At 54.1% G+C, this 15762-nt stretch overlaps 1 protein-coding gene across 1 annotated transcript in view; it reads left to right on the plus strand.

The window, feature by feature from the left end:
• Col7a1 (collagen type VII alpha 1 chain) overlaps positions 1-15762 on the plus strand; it is a 31980-nt gene that overhangs the window by 8412 nt on the left and 7806 nt on the right. Inside the window, exons 25-91 of the mRNA XM_038323795.1 lie at positions 108-234; positions 320-466; positions 554-726; positions 824-859; positions 940-966; positions 1059-1103; positions 1174-1236; positions 1744-1815; positions 2149-2184; positions 2326-2361; positions 2532-2603; positions 2721-2798; positions 3177-3203; positions 3285-3338; positions 3427-3489; positions 3564-3623; positions 3718-3753; positions 3940-3984; positions 4055-4090; positions 4408-4452; positions 4542-4577; positions 4697-4729; positions 5094-5126; positions 5276-5329; positions 5408-5467; positions 5561-5596; positions 5704-5784; positions 5883-5918; positions 6118-6162; positions 6396-6467; positions 6665-6709; positions 6953-6979; positions 7180-7209; positions 7342-7413; positions 7487-7522; positions 7597-7632; positions 7722-7802; positions 8010-8045; positions 8296-8367; positions 8451-8495; positions 9578-9613; positions 9685-9720; positions 9826-9921; positions 10036-10071; positions 10151-10186; positions 10277-10324; positions 10638-10673; positions 10799-10921; positions 11011-11211; positions 11303-11338; positions 11424-11477; positions 11643-11711; positions 11953-11997; positions 12110-12172; positions 12354-12398; positions 12790-12825; positions 12940-12975; positions 13124-13168; positions 13282-13314; positions 13390-13452; positions 13559-13594; positions 13675-13755; positions 13883-13951; positions 14078-14113; positions 14191-14232; positions 14402-14446; positions 14535-14579. Of these exons, the coding sequence (XP_038179723.1) occupies positions 108-234; positions 320-466; positions 554-726; positions 824-859; positions 940-966; positions 1059-1103; positions 1174-1236; positions 1744-1815; positions 2149-2184; positions 2326-2361; positions 2532-2603; positions 2721-2798; positions 3177-3203; positions 3285-3338; positions 3427-3489; positions 3564-3623; positions 3718-3753; positions 3940-3984; positions 4055-4090; positions 4408-4452; positions 4542-4577; positions 4697-4729; positions 5094-5126; positions 5276-5329; positions 5408-5467; positions 5561-5596; positions 5704-5784; positions 5883-5918; positions 6118-6162; positions 6396-6467; positions 6665-6709; positions 6953-6979; positions 7180-7209; positions 7342-7413; positions 7487-7522; positions 7597-7632; positions 7722-7802; positions 8010-8045; positions 8296-8367; positions 8451-8495; positions 9578-9613; positions 9685-9720; positions 9826-9921; positions 10036-10071; positions 10151-10186; positions 10277-10324; positions 10638-10673; positions 10799-10921; positions 11011-11211; positions 11303-11338; positions 11424-11477; positions 11643-11711; positions 11953-11997; positions 12110-12172; positions 12354-12398; positions 12790-12825; positions 12940-12975; positions 13124-13168; positions 13282-13314; positions 13390-13452; positions 13559-13594; positions 13675-13755; positions 13883-13951; positions 14078-14113; positions 14191-14232; positions 14402-14446; positions 14535-14579 (3771 nt within the window). The remainder of the gene's footprint in view (positions 1-107; positions 235-319; positions 467-553; positions 727-823; positions 860-939; positions 967-1058; positions 1104-1173; positions 1237-1743; positions 1816-2148; positions 2185-2325; positions 2362-2531; positions 2604-2720; positions 2799-3176; positions 3204-3284; positions 3339-3426; positions 3490-3563; positions 3624-3717; positions 3754-3939; positions 3985-4054; positions 4091-4407; positions 4453-4541; positions 4578-4696; positions 4730-5093; positions 5127-5275; positions 5330-5407; positions 5468-5560; positions 5597-5703; positions 5785-5882; positions 5919-6117; positions 6163-6395; positions 6468-6664; positions 6710-6952; positions 6980-7179; positions 7210-7341; positions 7414-7486; positions 7523-7596; positions 7633-7721; positions 7803-8009; positions 8046-8295; positions 8368-8450; positions 8496-9577; positions 9614-9684; positions 9721-9825; positions 9922-10035; positions 10072-10150; positions 10187-10276; positions 10325-10637; positions 10674-10798; positions 10922-11010; positions 11212-11302; positions 11339-11423; positions 11478-11642; positions 11712-11952; positions 11998-12109; positions 12173-12353; positions 12399-12789; positions 12826-12939; positions 12976-13123; positions 13169-13281; positions 13315-13389; positions 13453-13558; positions 13595-13674; positions 13756-13882; positions 13952-14077; positions 14114-14190; positions 14233-14401; positions 14447-14534; positions 14580-15762) is intronic.

The following is a 15762-nucleotide window of genomic DNA, read 5'->3' on the forward strand; positions in this document are numbered from 1 at the left end:
CTCTGAGGACCCCGTCCTATTCCTTCATTGCCCCCATGTTCTCTGTCTGCCCCCACCCAGGTTGGCCTGTTATCCTTCATTCCCCCATGTTCTCTGCCCCCACCCAGGTTGGCCTGCTGTCCTATAGTCACCGGCCCTCCCCATTATTCCCCCTGAATAGTTCCCATGATCTTGGCATCATCTTGCAAAAGATCCGGGATATCCCCTATGTGGACCCAAGCGGAAACAACTTAGGTAAGGGCTGCAAACAGCATAAGCTCCTGGAGCTTCCCCGTCAGGAGTTCAATGTCTCAGGCTTCAGACACGCCCTTTATCCCAGGCACAGCCGTGATCACAGCTCACAGCCACCTCCTGGCACCCAACGCTCCTGGTCGCCGTCAGCAAGTGCCAGGGGTGATGGTCCTGTTAGTGGATGAGCCACTGAGAGGGGACATATTCAGCCCCATTCGTGAGGTCCAGGCTTCTGGTAAGCTGTAGGGCTGATGGAATGGGGCCTTGGGAATAGCTGTGGCCCCAGTGAGGTCGTCATGTAGGGTGCTGGATTTCTTCCTAGGGCTCAAGGTGATGATTTTGGGTATGGCGGGAGCTGACCCAGAGCAGCTGCGACGCTTGGCACAAGGCACGAACCCCATCCAGAACTTCTTTGCCATGGATAACGGCCCAAGCTTGGACCAAGCAGTCAGTGATCTGGCAGTAGCCCTGTGTCAGGCAGCTGTGACCATACAGGTTTGGACACGGCCTCTTGAGAACCGGTGGTAGATGGGGGGACCTAGGGGCTGTTTTAGGAGAGCTTCCTGGTCTCAAAGAGCCTCTTTGTCCACAGCCACAACTGGAGCCTTGTGCTGTGCATTGTCCACAGGTGAGTGACCAGGGCTGAATGCGTGAAAGACCACATTTAGGCTGGTGATTCTTACCCTCTGCTGACATGTCTTTTCCTAGGGCCAGAAGGGGGAGCCTGGAGGACCGGTAAGTAACCCTGTAGCGGTAAACAGCAGACAAGGAGTCAGTGGGGCCCAGCTGGTTGACAGCACAGGACTCACGTGGGTCACCCCTTTTAGGGACTGCAAGGACAAGCTGGACCTCCAGGTCCCCCCGGTCTCCCGGTGAGTTCCTCTCCACACCTGCCCCTACCCTGACTGGTTTGCAGCCTCCTGACCTGTTCTCCTCACTCAGGGCAGGACCGGTGCTCCTGGCCCACAGGGTCCCCCTGGAAGTACCCAGGCAAAAGGCGAGAGGGTGAGTGTGAAAGTCATCAGCTGTCTCCAGGGTGCTCCTGCTGGTGCTCTCGGAGGGCATAGAGAAAGAGGAGGAAGAGGAGTTAGAGCCCCAGGATGAGCTGGGCATGCGCACTTGTAATCCTAGCCCCCAAGAAGCAGGGGTAAGGGGAGCCACAGCATTGAGGCTAACCTAGACTGTACTGCAAGACCCTATCTCAAATAAATAAACACCCACAGAATATTCTTAGAAGCCTGGGTGAAGATTATAAACCATAGCAAATTCAGCAGAGGTTCTGAAGTGGAGAGAGTAAAGGCTTTGAGATCCCCGAGAGGCTGGGCCTCTGCCTCTTCACTGCCTGGGATTAGCGCCCTTCAGTTTGGTAGTGCCGCTTCTCCCTGACTGCTCACCTCTGGTAGCACTTAGGATCCTGGAGGTTAGATCCATGGGTGATAGAATGGGGCTCTTGATATAAACCAGGACAGGGGCGGAGAATCTTTCCCTGCTCTGACCTCCTTTTCTTTCTAGGGCTTTCCTGGCCCAGAAGGGCCTCCAGGCAGTCCTGGCCTCACTGGCGTTCCTGGGTCTCCTGGCGTTAAGGTGAGTCAACCTTCCTTTGCTGGTCACAGGGGGACAATTCCTTGAATGGGTGCTATGGGGTTTTTTGTTTGTTTGTTTTATTTTGTTTTGTTTTTGTTTTTTGGTTTTGGCTTTGTTTTTTTTGTTTTTTTGTTTTTTTGTTTTTTTGTTTTTTTTTTAGACAGGGTTTCTCTGTAGCTTTGAAGTCTGTCCTGGCACTTGCTCTGTAGAGCAGGCTGGCCTCGAACTCACAGAGATCCGCCTGCCTCTGCCTCCCGAGCGCTGGGATTAAAGGCACCATGGCCGACTGGGTGCTATGGTTTTGACTGTTCTGCCTTTGACCTCCATTTACAGGGCTCTCCCGGGTGGCCTGGCCCTCCTGGGGAACCGGTAAGTGCTCACTGCTTTTCCAGTGCTTTCTGAGGTTCTTTCTATGGGGCAAAGAGCCTGAGGCTGGGGTCAGTCATGGCTGTGAGGGCCTCCCTGAGACTCATCTGAATTTATTACCCCTCTCCTCTGCTTTGTCCTCAGGGAGAGCGAGGGCCTCGAGGCCCAAAGGGGGAGCCGGTAGGTGAAAGGGAAAGGGAGAGGGGGGGGCCAGGATATTCCCTGGAGGAGCAGGGGTGCCCCAGGCTAGGCCCTAAACAAGGCCTAAAGCCTGCTAAGGAAGAACTGGGTTACCTCTAGGAAGCTTATTCTACCTTCCCTACCCTGAGAAGTGCTCTCTGCCCACACAGGGGGAGCCTGGGCAAGTCACTGGAGGTGAAGGTCCAGGACTTCCTGGAAAGAAAGGGGACCCTGGACCTTCGGTAAGTCCCAAGATATGTGACGGCAAGAGATACGGGAGAGGGAGAAGACCGGATTGGGTTGGGGGGGGGGGGTGACAGTGAGGTCTAAAACACTTTATGTATTGTCTCCTTTATCAGGGACCCCCTGGACCTCGTGGCTCTTCAGGGCAACCAGGACCCCGTGGTCCTCCAGGACTTCCGGGAACATCCGTGAAGGTGACACCATGATCCCCTATCAGTCTTATGAACGCTGTGTGATTCAGAGACTTGGTGACCCTGCCGGAGCCCATACATCCCTTACTACTCTGGCCTTTAACTCCACTCCTCAGTTCCCCATTATTCTTTGGGGGAGGTGGGGGCGCTGAGACAGGATCGCTCTATGTAACTTGGGCTAGCATGGAACTTACTATGCAGACCTAGGCTGGCCTTGGACACACAGATATCCACCTGCCTCCCAGGTGCTGGGATTAAAGGTGTGCGCCACCGCCTCCAGCTCCCATTATTTTTATAATAAAGTTTGACCCAATAACTCTCCTTATATCTTGGGGAGAAAGGATATGGTCTATAATCATGGGGTCATGATCTGTCTTCCAGGGTGACAAAGGTGATCGTGGGGAACGGGTAAGTAAGGGATCAGATATCCTGGGGATGGCTTGGCGTCTGAGTCTCATGGCCATTTCCTGACACACTGTCCTGCTCCAGGGTCCCCCAGGACCAGGTATTGGTGGCACTGGACAAGGCGAGCCTGGACTTCCGGTGAGGAGGCCATGGGCTTCTGCTGTGGCAGTGGTTGAATGCTGGGCTTCCTAGTTTTTGGCTTATATGTTTGTTTACTTCCTTCTAGGGTCTTCCTGGAAGCCCTGGACCCCAAGGCCCAGCTGGCCGCACTGGAGATAAGGGAGAGAAGGTAGGAACCTGACTTCATGGTGGCCCATAGGCGGGGCCTCCCCTGGGTCTTCCTGTCATTTTTTTCTCTTTCAGGGTGACTGTGAGGATGGATCCCCAGGCCTTCCAGGACAACCTGGGGCCCCAGGTGAACCGGTGAGTTAGCTCCAGTTCCTGCCTCCAACTGTCAGCTCCCATTTCACCCATATGCTCTAACCCAAATCTCTGAACTCCCCACCATCCTTTCCAGGGCCTACGGGGAGCTCCTGGAGTTACTGGGTCCAAAGTAAGTACCAGCTGTGGCAGGGAGTGTGTGCAGACGTAAGGTGTCGTAGTCTGGACCCTCCCACAGTGTGCAGAGGCTGGGAGGTTCTGGGCCGAGAGGGAGCGGAGGCTTTGGTGGTTTTAGTAGCTGGAGGTCAATACACTTTATTTGGTGTTCTCTGAAAGCCCCTCTCTTCTTTTTCCTTAGGGTGACCGGGGACAGACAGGGACCCCAGGGGAGCCTGGAGAAAAGGTACGTGTAACCTGGGGGGCTTGGGAGGATCCGGGGCCATTCTCAGCTCTAACCTCTTCTGTTCCATCAGGGTGAACGGGGACCACCTGGTGCAGTGGGACCCCAGGTAAGCCCTTTGACCTCAGCCAGTGCTGGCTGACTTGTGGATTCTATGTTCCCTCCTCGTTCTAATTTCTTGCTCTTGATACGTTCTACCCCCGCCCTTCTACCCATCAGCCCAAGACACCTAATCCTTAGGGATACAGTGCTCAGCCTCAGGGATCGAGCTTTCAATTTTCTGACTTGGGTAAACTGCCCTTTGCTTTTGCTGCTCTCTGTCTCTTGCCAAGCTCAACTCCTGCCCCGCCCAATCCTAGTCTCCTGAGACCCCTTTCTAACCCGCCCCCACCCACCTGGAGCAGTGCCTCTGTTCCTCTTCCCCAGGGACTCCCCGGGGTTGCTGGACATCCTGGAGTGGAAGGTCCTGAGGTGAGTCTGTGACTTTGGCGGGGGATCAGGAATGGGACTTTCCTGTGTCCCTCTCTCCCTGTTCGGACTCACAATTTCTCCATTTACAGGGGCCACCAGGACCTGCTGGCCGCAGAGGAGAAAAGGTAACTTATGGGTTGGATGTCACACTTCCTGGCAGCAGGGATGTGGCAGATGGGACACTTGGACTTTGGGTTCCTAGGTGGCCTTTTGACCTGTCTCTGTCCCTGTCCTCTCTCTGTAGGGGGAGCCTGGACGCCCTGGGGACCCTGCAGTGGTAAGTGAGGGACAGATGGGTCCGGAGGCCAGCATAGCCCTGGAGCAGTGGCATAGGAACTATACCGCTCATGGCTGTGGCAGCACAGCCTCAACCCTGGGTAGCTCAGCTTGGTAATTCCCCTTGAGTGGTAATCTCCTTCAGACCTCCAGCTGTGCCCCTGTGCCCCATAACCATTCTGCAGTCATGGACATATGTCAGTCCCTTGTGTGTGGCACTTACCTTGTTCTCATTAGTGAGCCTGTGACCTCCAGGCAGAGACTAAGCACCATGACATCTAGCTTCATTTATCTCCGTCCCCATGGAACCTGATCCTATGAATCCCTAGACAAGGCTGAGCTGTGTTTGTCCTGTTTGTTTTCAGGGTCCTGGTGGTGCTGGAGTCAAAGGAGAAAAGGTATGTCTGGGGGTTGTTAAAGGGTGAGGTCAAGGTCATAGGGTCTATCTTGGGTGCTACCTAGAAATCCCAAGGCTTGCAGCATGATTGCTGGGCTGTGGCAATATCTGGAGCCTGGTACTAACACTGACACTCCTTGTCACCTTTAGGGAGATGCTGGACTCCCTGGGCCCAGAGGAGCTGCTGGAACCAAAGGGGAACAAGTGAGTGAGGCCAGAGGGTTTGTGGGTAGGCACAGCTGGAGGCTACCCTCTCCTGAATTCCATTAATCCCATCTACAGGGCCCACCTGGATTGGCTCTTCCTGGAGACCCTGGGCCCAAAGGAGACCGTGGAGACCGGGTGAATAAATAGGGGGAAGGCGTGTAACAGAAGGTGGGGGAAAGGTACCTCAAACTCTGGCTAAGTCCTGTTACCCTTCCTGCTCTCTCTCAGGGTCCCATTGGCCTCACTGGCAGAGCAGGACCCACAGTAAGTATCTACAACCTTGGACGACCCCAGAGTTTCTGGAGTTCCCTCCTCTCAAAGGCTGCCTGGAATCTGAATTCATCATCACCTTTTTCTTGTCTCCCTGGCAGGGCGACTCGGGGCCTCCTGGAGAGAAGGGAGATCCTGGGAGACCTGGACCCTCAGGACCTGTCGGCCCCCGAGGGAGAGATGTGAGAGGCTGGAGTTGGGGGAGGGGTGAAGAACAGGGTGTATGGGTGCTTGTATGTATCACTGGGGTCTTGGTACCAAGCTGACTCATGTCTCTCAGGGTGAAGCTGGAGAGAAAGGCGACGAGGGTATCCCGGTGAGACTCCTCCCCACTGTGGCTTTTGATCCTTTACCCTTGAACCATGACCCCAAGGATGGTTGGGGCCCTAAGAGGTCATCTTGTCCATCCCCATCTCCCCCTGTCCAGTCAGTGTCCAGGCCATCTCTGTCCCCGCTGACTGAGTCAGTTAGATCCTAACCCAGCTGCACAGAGTGACTTTTCTCTCCATCACCAGGGTGACCCAGGTTTGCCTGGAAAAGCCGGCGAGCGTGGCCCTCGGGTGAGTGTTTGTTGGGAGAAATGAGGGGTTGAGCAAAAAGGAGGAAGACACTTAGCCAAGAAGGTGGTAGGAGGCTCTGGGAGGGATGGGAGGTGAGAGGGGAATCTATAGGGAGGTGTGGGGTGATGGGAAACTCTGTCATGGACTTTGGGGTGATGTGGAATATAGGCAGTGCCGCTCATGGGAAAATCTGCAGATGCCAGAGTCCATCTCAAACCAGTTGTTCTTCCCAGGGTGCCCCTGGGGCCCGGGGGCCTGTGGGTGAGAAAGGCGAGCAGGGAGACCCTGGAGAAGATGGACGGAATGTGAGTCACAGCCTCTGACCCCTTACCCTTGACCTCAGTCTCCACTCACCCACCCAATTCACAGTCACTTCCCTCACTCCCTTCGCCTCTTTTGTGAGAACTTCCCAAAGGCCATCGGGACCCCACGAGCCCTCGAGGTACTTCTAAGTCTCCCCTCAATTGCTGTCTGTCCTGAGTGACTCCCTGGCCTTCTGCAGGGTAGCCCTGGACCATCTGGACCCAAGGGTGACCGTGGGGAGCCGGTGAGTAGTACCTGTCCTGGGCTTGTGTGGGCTGCCATGTGGCCATTGATCATGCAAGGGGTCTGGAAGTTATCAGGGGAAACGGTGATGGTGATGGCCACTCGTGGGCCTAGCTGCCCCCTAGGAGTTGGCATTGGGATGCTTTAGGGAATTGGGAGGCAGAGTCGAACCTGGAGCAACTATGAACTTTGATGTCCAGGTAACCTCAAGGCTCCTATTGACACTTGTAATTTCTTTTCCCAGGGCCCCCCAGGTCCCCCTGGACGGCTGGTAGGTGTTAAGCTGAGTCTTGTCTTCTGTTATCTCCCTTTCCTGCCCCTGTGGACTCTTGTCTCCTCTTACCCCAAGCTCTTCCCTCCCAGTCCCTTGACTCCCCTTCTATCAATCTTCACAGCCCTTCACGGACCCTGTTTCCCCTTTCCAGCCTCAGATTTCCTCTTGAAGTGTTCTAATTGCTCATTCCCCTATAGGTGGATGCAGGAATTGGATCTGGAGACAAGGTACTGGGGTTTGTGGGTAAAGTGAAGCCGGAAGTCTGGGAATGATCTGGTGGCCCTTACAATGGGACCCGGCTCAAATGTACTTATGAATGGCTGAGTAGTGTTCCCTCAGCAAGCCTGTCTCTGCCACAGGGAGAGCCTGGACAGGAAGGTCCTCGAGGACCCAAGGGTGATCCTGGCCCCCCTGGAGCCTCTGGAGAAAGGGTAAGTGTGATGGGCCCGAGGGGACTGTAGTCCTGGAAAACCTTACTCTGACTCTTCTTCCCTTTGTCCTCAGGGCATTGACGGGCTTCGGGGACCCCCTGGCCCACAGGTGAGTACCTGCTTTGTCCCTTAACTCACATCACCATCTTGCCAGCACCTTTTATCTGACCTTGTTCCCTCCAGGGAGACCCAGGTGTCCGAGGCCCTGCAGGAGACAAGGTGAGATGATGTAATCTATTTCCGGAGGTGGAGCTGGCTTTTGGACCCATCTTGGTCTTCAAGGCTTCCTGCTACTCTGTTTTCTTCAGGGTGATCGGGGTCCCCCAGGGCTGGATGGCCGGAATGGGCTGGATGGGAAACCAGGTGCACTTGGCCCCCCAGGGCCACATGTGAGTAGTGGTTGCCCCATTTCTGTTCCCCTCTCTTCATTTGGTTGGTCTAGGCCTTGAGCTCTGGCACCAGCTGTGTGTTTTCCTCTCAGAGCCTTCCCGTGTGGGGCATAGCACCATTACGAGGCTTTGGGATCACAGAAACCACTGTCCTGCCAGTGGGCAGGGACCCTCATCCCATGTACCTAACTTTGAATGTCTTCTTAGGGTGCTTCAGGCAAAGCCGGAGACCCTGGGAGAGATGTAAGTTAGGGGAGATGCCAGGATGGAGGGTGGCTTGGAGGCCCAGCAGAAACTCCATTCAGGTCTCACATCAATGAAAATAGGGCCAGTTGGCCCTACTGGGTCTTTGTTAGGTCTCAGTCCCTAGGCAGCAGGTCAGTAGAGTCCCCTTGCTGACCTCTGCATTACACATCACTGGGGTCCCTCCTTGGCAATGGGGTGCCATGTCCTAACTAGTGTCTCAGAGACCCTCTCAATGGATTTTTTCCAGGGGCTTCCAGGCCTTCGAGGAGAACACGGCCCCACTGGCCAACCTGGTCCCCCTGGCCCCCCTGGAGTACCTGTGAGTCCGGCTTCATGTTATTCCTGTAGCCTCTTCCTACTGCCACCTGAGCCCTGAGAGCTGACAACACTTTGTTCCCACAGGGAAAGGCAGGCGAGGATGGCAAACCTGGCTTAAATGGGAAAAACGTGAGTGTTCTAAGCATTACCAAGAAAGGCCAGCGCATTCACATAGCCCAGAAACATAGACAATTTATGAAACATATGTACTGACACATGTAGACATGCGCCAACACCAAACACAGCCCCTGTGTGAAGATGCATCTGAAGTGTGTTCTAGTGCACATGTGGGCAGCCTTGCAGACATGGTGAGTTAGGTGTGTGCGTGTGTTCAGAAGAGCCAGACATGGTGAGTTAGGTGCATGTGTCGGTTCAGAAAGGCCAGACACGGTGATCTAGGCGTGCGTGTGTCCATTCATAAGGGCCAGATGCAGTGAGTTAGGTGTGTGTGTCCGTTTATAAGGGCCAGACGCTGTGAGTTAGATGTGTGTGTGTGTGTGTGTGTGTGTGTGTGTGTCCCCGATCAGAAGGGCTAGTACGTGACAAGATAAGGAACGACCACTTGTCCAGTCAAAGAGCTACAAAAAAAGGTTGGGAGCAACAGATCTGTGGGCATCAAGCCACATTCAGTGGCATGTAGAGACATGTTAACACTTGACATTTTACTTAGACAAAGTCCCATAGCTGTGCTATGACACATCTGAGGACATGCTGGCGATGTGTTTATAGCAACAGTCACCAACACACGTATGACCATATATATTGAAAATCATATAAGGTTGGTAGACACAAGCAAAAACATAGAGTTTCTAAGGAACTGGAGACCTTAGTGCACACATATAAACTCATGCTAAGACATAGGCCATGATATGCAGATAGACAGGGAAAGTCACCTTCTAGGACATGCAAAGCCCTGTGTATACCCGCTAAGACACATATGGGCATGTGAACTCACAAGACACGACACTTGCTATGTCCGCATAGATGTGGAGTTACATATAGAGAGCTAAAGGAGGACATGAATACATATACATGAATGCAGACACATATAAGCATACCCATAGACACGCAGCAGTTGGCTGGGATGGACAGTCACTTTAAGACTCACAGAGCCATGAAGTTACAGGCACAGATTCAGTTATAGTCATCTGAAATCTATACAGACAGTCTCAAAGCTGGACCATCTAGGCTTATGAGTCTTCTGCCCACAGGGAGAACCTGGAGACCCTGGAGAAGATGGGAGGAAGGTAAGCCCCTCCCCTTGGAGGATGCTGTGGCTTCAGATTGGACCATATCTAAGAATCCCTGTCTTCCTTAGGGGGAAAAGGGAGATTCTGGTGCCCCTGGAAGAGAAGTAAGTGCTTGAGGATTTTATACTCTGCAACCCCAATCATGACTCTGTGGGGGATCTGCTTCCACTCTTCCCTGAGGCCCTTGATGCTGACTGTATGCTCCACAGGGTCATGATGGTGCCAAGGGTGAACGTGGAGCTCCTGGTGATCCTGGACTCCAGGGTCCTCCAGGTCCCCCAGGACAGGTCGGTCCTCCTGGCCAGGTGAGTGTCTAGGGTAATCTAGGACTTGGAATCAATGGCCCATTATGTTTCCTGGGCTACCCTCCTGGGATGCCTTGATCCTAGGTGATCCCTTTATGTCCCTTCATATTTCAGGGTTTCCCTGGTGTCCCAGGAAGTGTGGGTCCTAAGGTGAGTACGTGTATCTATGTTGGATAAGGGACACACAGGATTAGGAGACATGTCCCCCCTTGATCATTCTTTGTTCCAGGGTGACCGTGGAGAGACTGGATCCAAAGGGGAACAGGTGAGCCTGGAGCTCATGTCGCTATGCGCCCCCCCCCCCATGCACACACATCCCTCAGGATGGGTTCCAGCGCCCATGTCTTGTCTCTAGGGCCTTCCTGGAGAACGTGGCCTACGAGGAGAACCTGGGAGCTTGCCGGTGAGCCAGACCTGGCCCTTGACCCTTGTCTGCTTACCTATAGCGGCCACTTCTCCCTCACTTTCCCCTTGCCATGGGACTCTGTGGGTTCTGCCCTCTGTGCTCAGTCCCTTGTCCCTTGGGGTTCCTGTCGCTTCCCTTCAAGGAAGTACAGGTGGTAGAGAAATGCCAAAGATAGGCTTCCGGTGGCCTTGCACTTGACCTCCACAGAGGCCGAGAGGATGTAGAAACTCGCCTAGGTGACAATGTAGGGCAGGGGGTGGGGCCTTCTCTTGCTTGGGTACCTAGCTCTTTACCATCTCTGTGTCTCCAGAATGCAGAGAGGTTGCTGGAAACTGCTGGCATCAAGGTAGGTTGTTCAGAGCTGAGGTGGGGTCAAGTGGGGCCCTGTGAGACAAGCAGAGTCCACAGGGCCATGTGGATGAGCTGTGTCAGCTACAGGCCCTGCTTCTCTGGGCCCTCACCATTCCTCAGGTGTCAGCCCTGCGGGACATTGTGGAGACCTGGGATGAAAGCTCTGGTGGCTTCCTGTCTGTGCCTGAGCGGAGACCTGGCCCCAAGGGAGACCCCGGTGAGCGAGGCCCTCCGGGCAAGGAGGTAAGTGGCTGGTGGCTGCTCGGTGGAGATGCCTTGTGGAGGCCATGTTCTAACAGACATAAGCATCCACCCTCCTCCTCCTCCCACAGGGCTCCATTGGTTTTCCTGGAGAACGCGGGCTGAAGGGAGATCGTGGAGATCCTGGCCCTCAGGGGCCTCCCGGTCTGGCCCTTGGGGAGAGGGGCCCACCTGGACCACCTGGCCTTGCTGGGGAACCTGGAAAGCCTGGCATTCCTGGACTCCCAGGCCGGGCTGGTGGTGTGGGGGAGGCAGGACGGCCAGGAGAGAGGGTGAGTCTGGGGCTGACCAGGAGAGCCAGGGCAATAGTTAGAGCAACTGGCCTCCCCGTTGAGTTGGCCTTACACTGCTCTTTGTATCCAGGGAGAACGAGGAGAGAAAGGAGACCGTGGAGAACAGGTGTGTGCTGGGGAGGCACCCCAAAGCAGTCCTTGCTGGAGCCTGTACCAGCTGGCACAAACTCCCATTGTTTTCTCTTCTGCAGGGCAGAGATGGCCTTCCTGGCCTCCCTGGACCGCCTGGCCCTCCTGGCCCCAAGGTGATCACCCAGCCTTGTGACTGGTGATGATGTTACCCTGAGACTGGGCCCTAGAAATTCCATGCAGTATCTTCAAACCCATAATTCTATGCGATCCTGAGACCTGTACTGATCCCTTAATCTATATAACAGACTCATCTTTCCTCCGTTGCTTTATTCCCATAGGTGGCTGTCGAGGACCCAGGTACTGGACCCTCTAGAGAACAAGGACCCCCTGGACTCAAAGGTGCTAAGGTCAGTGTGGAGTCAACTTGTGTTTTTGTTTTTGTTTTGTGAAACAGGGTTTCTTTTGTAACAGTTCTAGCTGTCCTGGAACTAGCTCTTGTAGACCAGGCTGGCCTGGAACTCCCAGAGATTTGCTTGCCTCTGCCTCCTGAGTACTGATAATAAAGGCGTGTGCCACCACCGCCTGACATGGGGTCAACTTGTGACCTGCCATAACACTAGCGCCTGACCTGACATCTCATCTATACAGGGGGAGCCAGGCAGTGATGGTGACCGTGGACCCAAAGGAGACAGGGTGAGGCTTGCTACCCCACTGCACTCTCTATGGGGCATGCCATAAGTATTAGGCACACATATGTACACACATGGCAGAGAATGGCACTCAGGGCATGGCTTTTTGCTTGTAGGGTGTACCAGGCATCAAAGGAGACCAAGGAGAGCCTGGGAAGCGAGGTCATGATGGCAGCCCGGTGGGTTCCTGTCCCATAGGTCACACGTGTGCAAGGCTGTGACTTTTACGTCTGTTGTCTCATATAAAGGGCTGGAGTCAGCACTGTTTGTCCTACCCTTGGCCATCAGGGGTAGGGTGGGCAGTGAAGAAGCTGGGGTTGGGCGTAAGGGCAAGGTGGTGTTAGACATATTGTCTTACAGGGTCTCCCGGGAGAGCGTGGTGTGGCTGGGCCTGAAGGGAAGCCGGTGAGTAACCACAGGAATAGCTGGCCTAGGATTTGAGACCCTCACTGTGTGTTTATTACTCAAGAGGAATAAGGCTATGCCCAAGTACAAATTGTAGGCTTAGGTGCATGATGTCTGACAGGTTTACTATGTGTGTATGTCTGTGTGTCTGTCTGTAAAGGGCAGGCCACGGGTCTATGTGGTCATCTGTGCCTGAGAAGTGGGGAGAGTAACAGGTTTACTGTGTGTGTGTCTGTGTGTCTGTCTGTAAGGGGCAGTCCATGGGAATATATGCTCATTTATGCCTAAGAAGTGGGGAGAGTACAGTACTCTCCAGGCAAAAGCCCTCAGAAGGTGGGAACAGGCTAAAGAGAGGCCTGGACCCAGGTTCATCAGCCCCTTCCTTCTGCAGGGTCTGCAGGGCCCAAGGGGGACCCCTGGCCCAGCGGTGAGTACATTAGAACCCTCCCTTCTGTTCCCATCCTGTGCCAAACCCCAGTGAAAATCATTAGCTACTTTCCCTATGTGCGATTGGCCCCTTTCATCAGACTGTCCCCAACAGGGTGGCCATGGAGACCCCGGACCACCTGGTGCCCCGGTGAGTGATGGGGACACACTGCCTAGTGAGGGGAGGGGAGGGAGGGGACAGACTCTGTCCCTGTTGACAAGCTACGCTTTGGTCATGAGGATCCTGGAGCCCGGACAGACAGCACTGACCTGTCTCCTGCCTTCACACTCCTCTCTAGGGTCTTGCTGGCCCTGCAGGACCCCAGGGGCCTTCAGGCCTGAAGGTGAGTGTAAACATGAGAGGGGAATGGGTTGGTACATATGAAGAAGGAGGGGAATTCCAGGCATGTCTTTTCCTATGATGGAGCTGAGCATGTGGTTTCTGGCTCTTTTCCAGGGGGAGCCTGGAGAAACAGGACCCCCGGGACGGGTGAGTAGTGAAGCTCTTGAGGTCGCATTACTAGTACACCTGTGGGGTTGTCACTATTCCCAATTCCTCTTCCAGGGTCTGCCTGGACCTACTGGAGCTGTGGGACTTCCTGGCCCTCCTGGCCCTTCAGGCCTTGTGGTAAGTGAGTTGCTGTAGGGCTTACCATAATCTCCTCAGGTAACACACTCTCCTGTGTCCTTTGTCCCTCACCCCACATGACCCTTGTATCTGCTCCCCCAACCAGGGTCCACAAGGGTCACCAGGTTTGCCCGGACAAGTGGTAAGTTCTGGCAGTCTTGGGTTGGGCTCCAGGGATTAAGGGTCATTGTGCAGGATCTTGACTGAGCTCCATCTTCTCAGGGGGAGACAGGGAAGCCAGGACCCCCAGGTCGTGATGGTACCAGCGGAAAGGATGGAGACAGGGGAGGTCCTGGTGTGCCAGTATGTATTTTGGGGGAGCTGGTGGTGGGCCCGTTGTGGGGTCCTGTGCCCAGCTGGATGGATAGCAGCTGGGATGGTGGGAACAGGGTGATAAAGAGACTGAATTCCTCACAATGCTCTTTTCCAGGGGTTGCCAGGTTCACCTGGCCCTGTTGGACCTAAAGGAGAACCTGGGCCTGTGGGGGCCCCTGGACAGGTGACCTATGGCTCTGCTTCCTGCCCCCTACTCACCCCTAAGCCCCAGTTTTTACCTATCATCTGGGAAGGCAGGGTGGGGATGGAAAGGAGGGTGGCTAGGCTACTCACATGGCGTTTCCCACAGGCGGTGGTTGGGCCCCCTGGAGCAAAAGGCGAGAAGGTGAGTGGGGAGGAGTTCTGAAAGAAAGGGCCGAGGAACGGGAATGAAGGAAACCCACTGACCCCCTCTGTTATCAGGGAGCCCCAGGAGACCTTGCTGGAGCCCTGCTGGGTGAGCCGGTGAGTGGAACACCCCTGACAGTAGGTGTCTTTTGACCCATAGCTTATCCATCCCCATGACTCTTAGCTATCACAGTGCCCCCCACATTTGACCCTGGCCTCAGGCCTACCTCAAGATGCATCTGTTTGTGATTGACACCTGTGTTGTTACATGCCCTTGCGTCCTTAGGGAGCCAAAGGTGACCGAGGACTGCCAGGACCACGGGGTGAGAAAGTGAGTGGTCTGGGCTTCCAGCTTAAGTGCCGGGCAGAGTAGGGGTGAGGCTGCGAGGCCAGGGACCCTTACCATCCTTTATGTGCAGGGTGAAGCTGGTCGTGCAGGAGAGCCTGGAGACCCTGGAGAAGATGTGAGTCTGGGGTCTGGGCAGGACCAAGCCTGACTTGACCGTGAAAACAAGGACCATTCTTGGGCTTGGTCATATCTCTAACCTCTATGCCTATGTTCTCAGGTTTCTGTTTGGAAGACACACGGCCACACTTGTGGACCCAAACTTGGCTTCTGTGTGCCCTTGCTTGATCTTCTGTCCCTTACCATGACTGAGCCCATGCATGTCTGTTAACCACCTCATTTCCCAGGTCTCGGGACACAGCTGATTTCCTGCAGGCCTCTCCTTGGTCATGTGTTTATAATTTTGTCGTCCACCCCCGCCTGAGTACACATCTGTGGTCACATCAAAGTTCCCTGATGGGAGTTTTCCATTGAGCGCCACATCCGCAGCTCCTCTTGTTTGCACGCTCATGTGTGAGCTGTGTGGGCCTGTGGTCACATCTGGGCTTCCCTTGGCCTGTGCTCATACTCATCTGAGTTCTGCTGGGAATATTTTTGGTCCATATAGAAGCTTAGCGTTCACACCTACACTTTTTTTGAGTGCTTGGCCTGCATGTTTGTCTGTGCACCACTGGCCTGCCTGTTGTCCTCGGAGGCTAGAAAGGGCATAGGATCCCTCGGGACTGGACTTGTGGATGAGTGTGAGCTGCCATGTGAGTCCTGGGAATTGAACCCGAGTCCTCTGTGTACCAGGCTTTTTCTTTGGGATCTCCAACCAGCTCCCAAATCATGACACAGATACTTATTATCACTTTTGAATACTTAGCCTAGCTTAGGCACGTTTCTGGCTAGCTCTTTTAATTTAAATTAATGTTTCATTTTATCTACCTTTTGCCTTGGAACTTTTTGCTTTTTCTTTCTTCTGTATATCTTACTTTCATGGCTTTTCATGTCTAGCTGGCTGGTGGCTGCCTGGCTTCTCTTGTTCTCTCCCCCTTCTTCTCCCTCTTCTTTTTTTTTAAATATTTATTTATTTATTATGTATACAATATTTTATCTGTGTGTATGCCTGCAGGCCAGAAGAGAGCACCAGACCTCATTACAGATGGTTGTGAGCCACCATGTGGTTGCTGGGAATTGAACTCAGGACCTTTGAAAGAGCAGGCAATGCCCTTAACCTCTGAGCCATCTCTCCAGCCCCTTCTCCCTCTTCTTGTTCCTTCTCTTTCGAGCCTAGATATCTCCTTCTACTTATCCTCTCT

This window comes from Arvicola amphibius, chromosome 3 (genome assembly GCF_903992535.2).
Source record: "Arvicola amphibius chromosome 3, mArvAmp1.2, whole genome shotgun sequence".
In the NCBI taxonomy this organism is placed as follows: Eukaryota; Metazoa; Chordata; class Mammalia; order Rodentia; family Cricetidae; genus Arvicola; species Arvicola amphibius.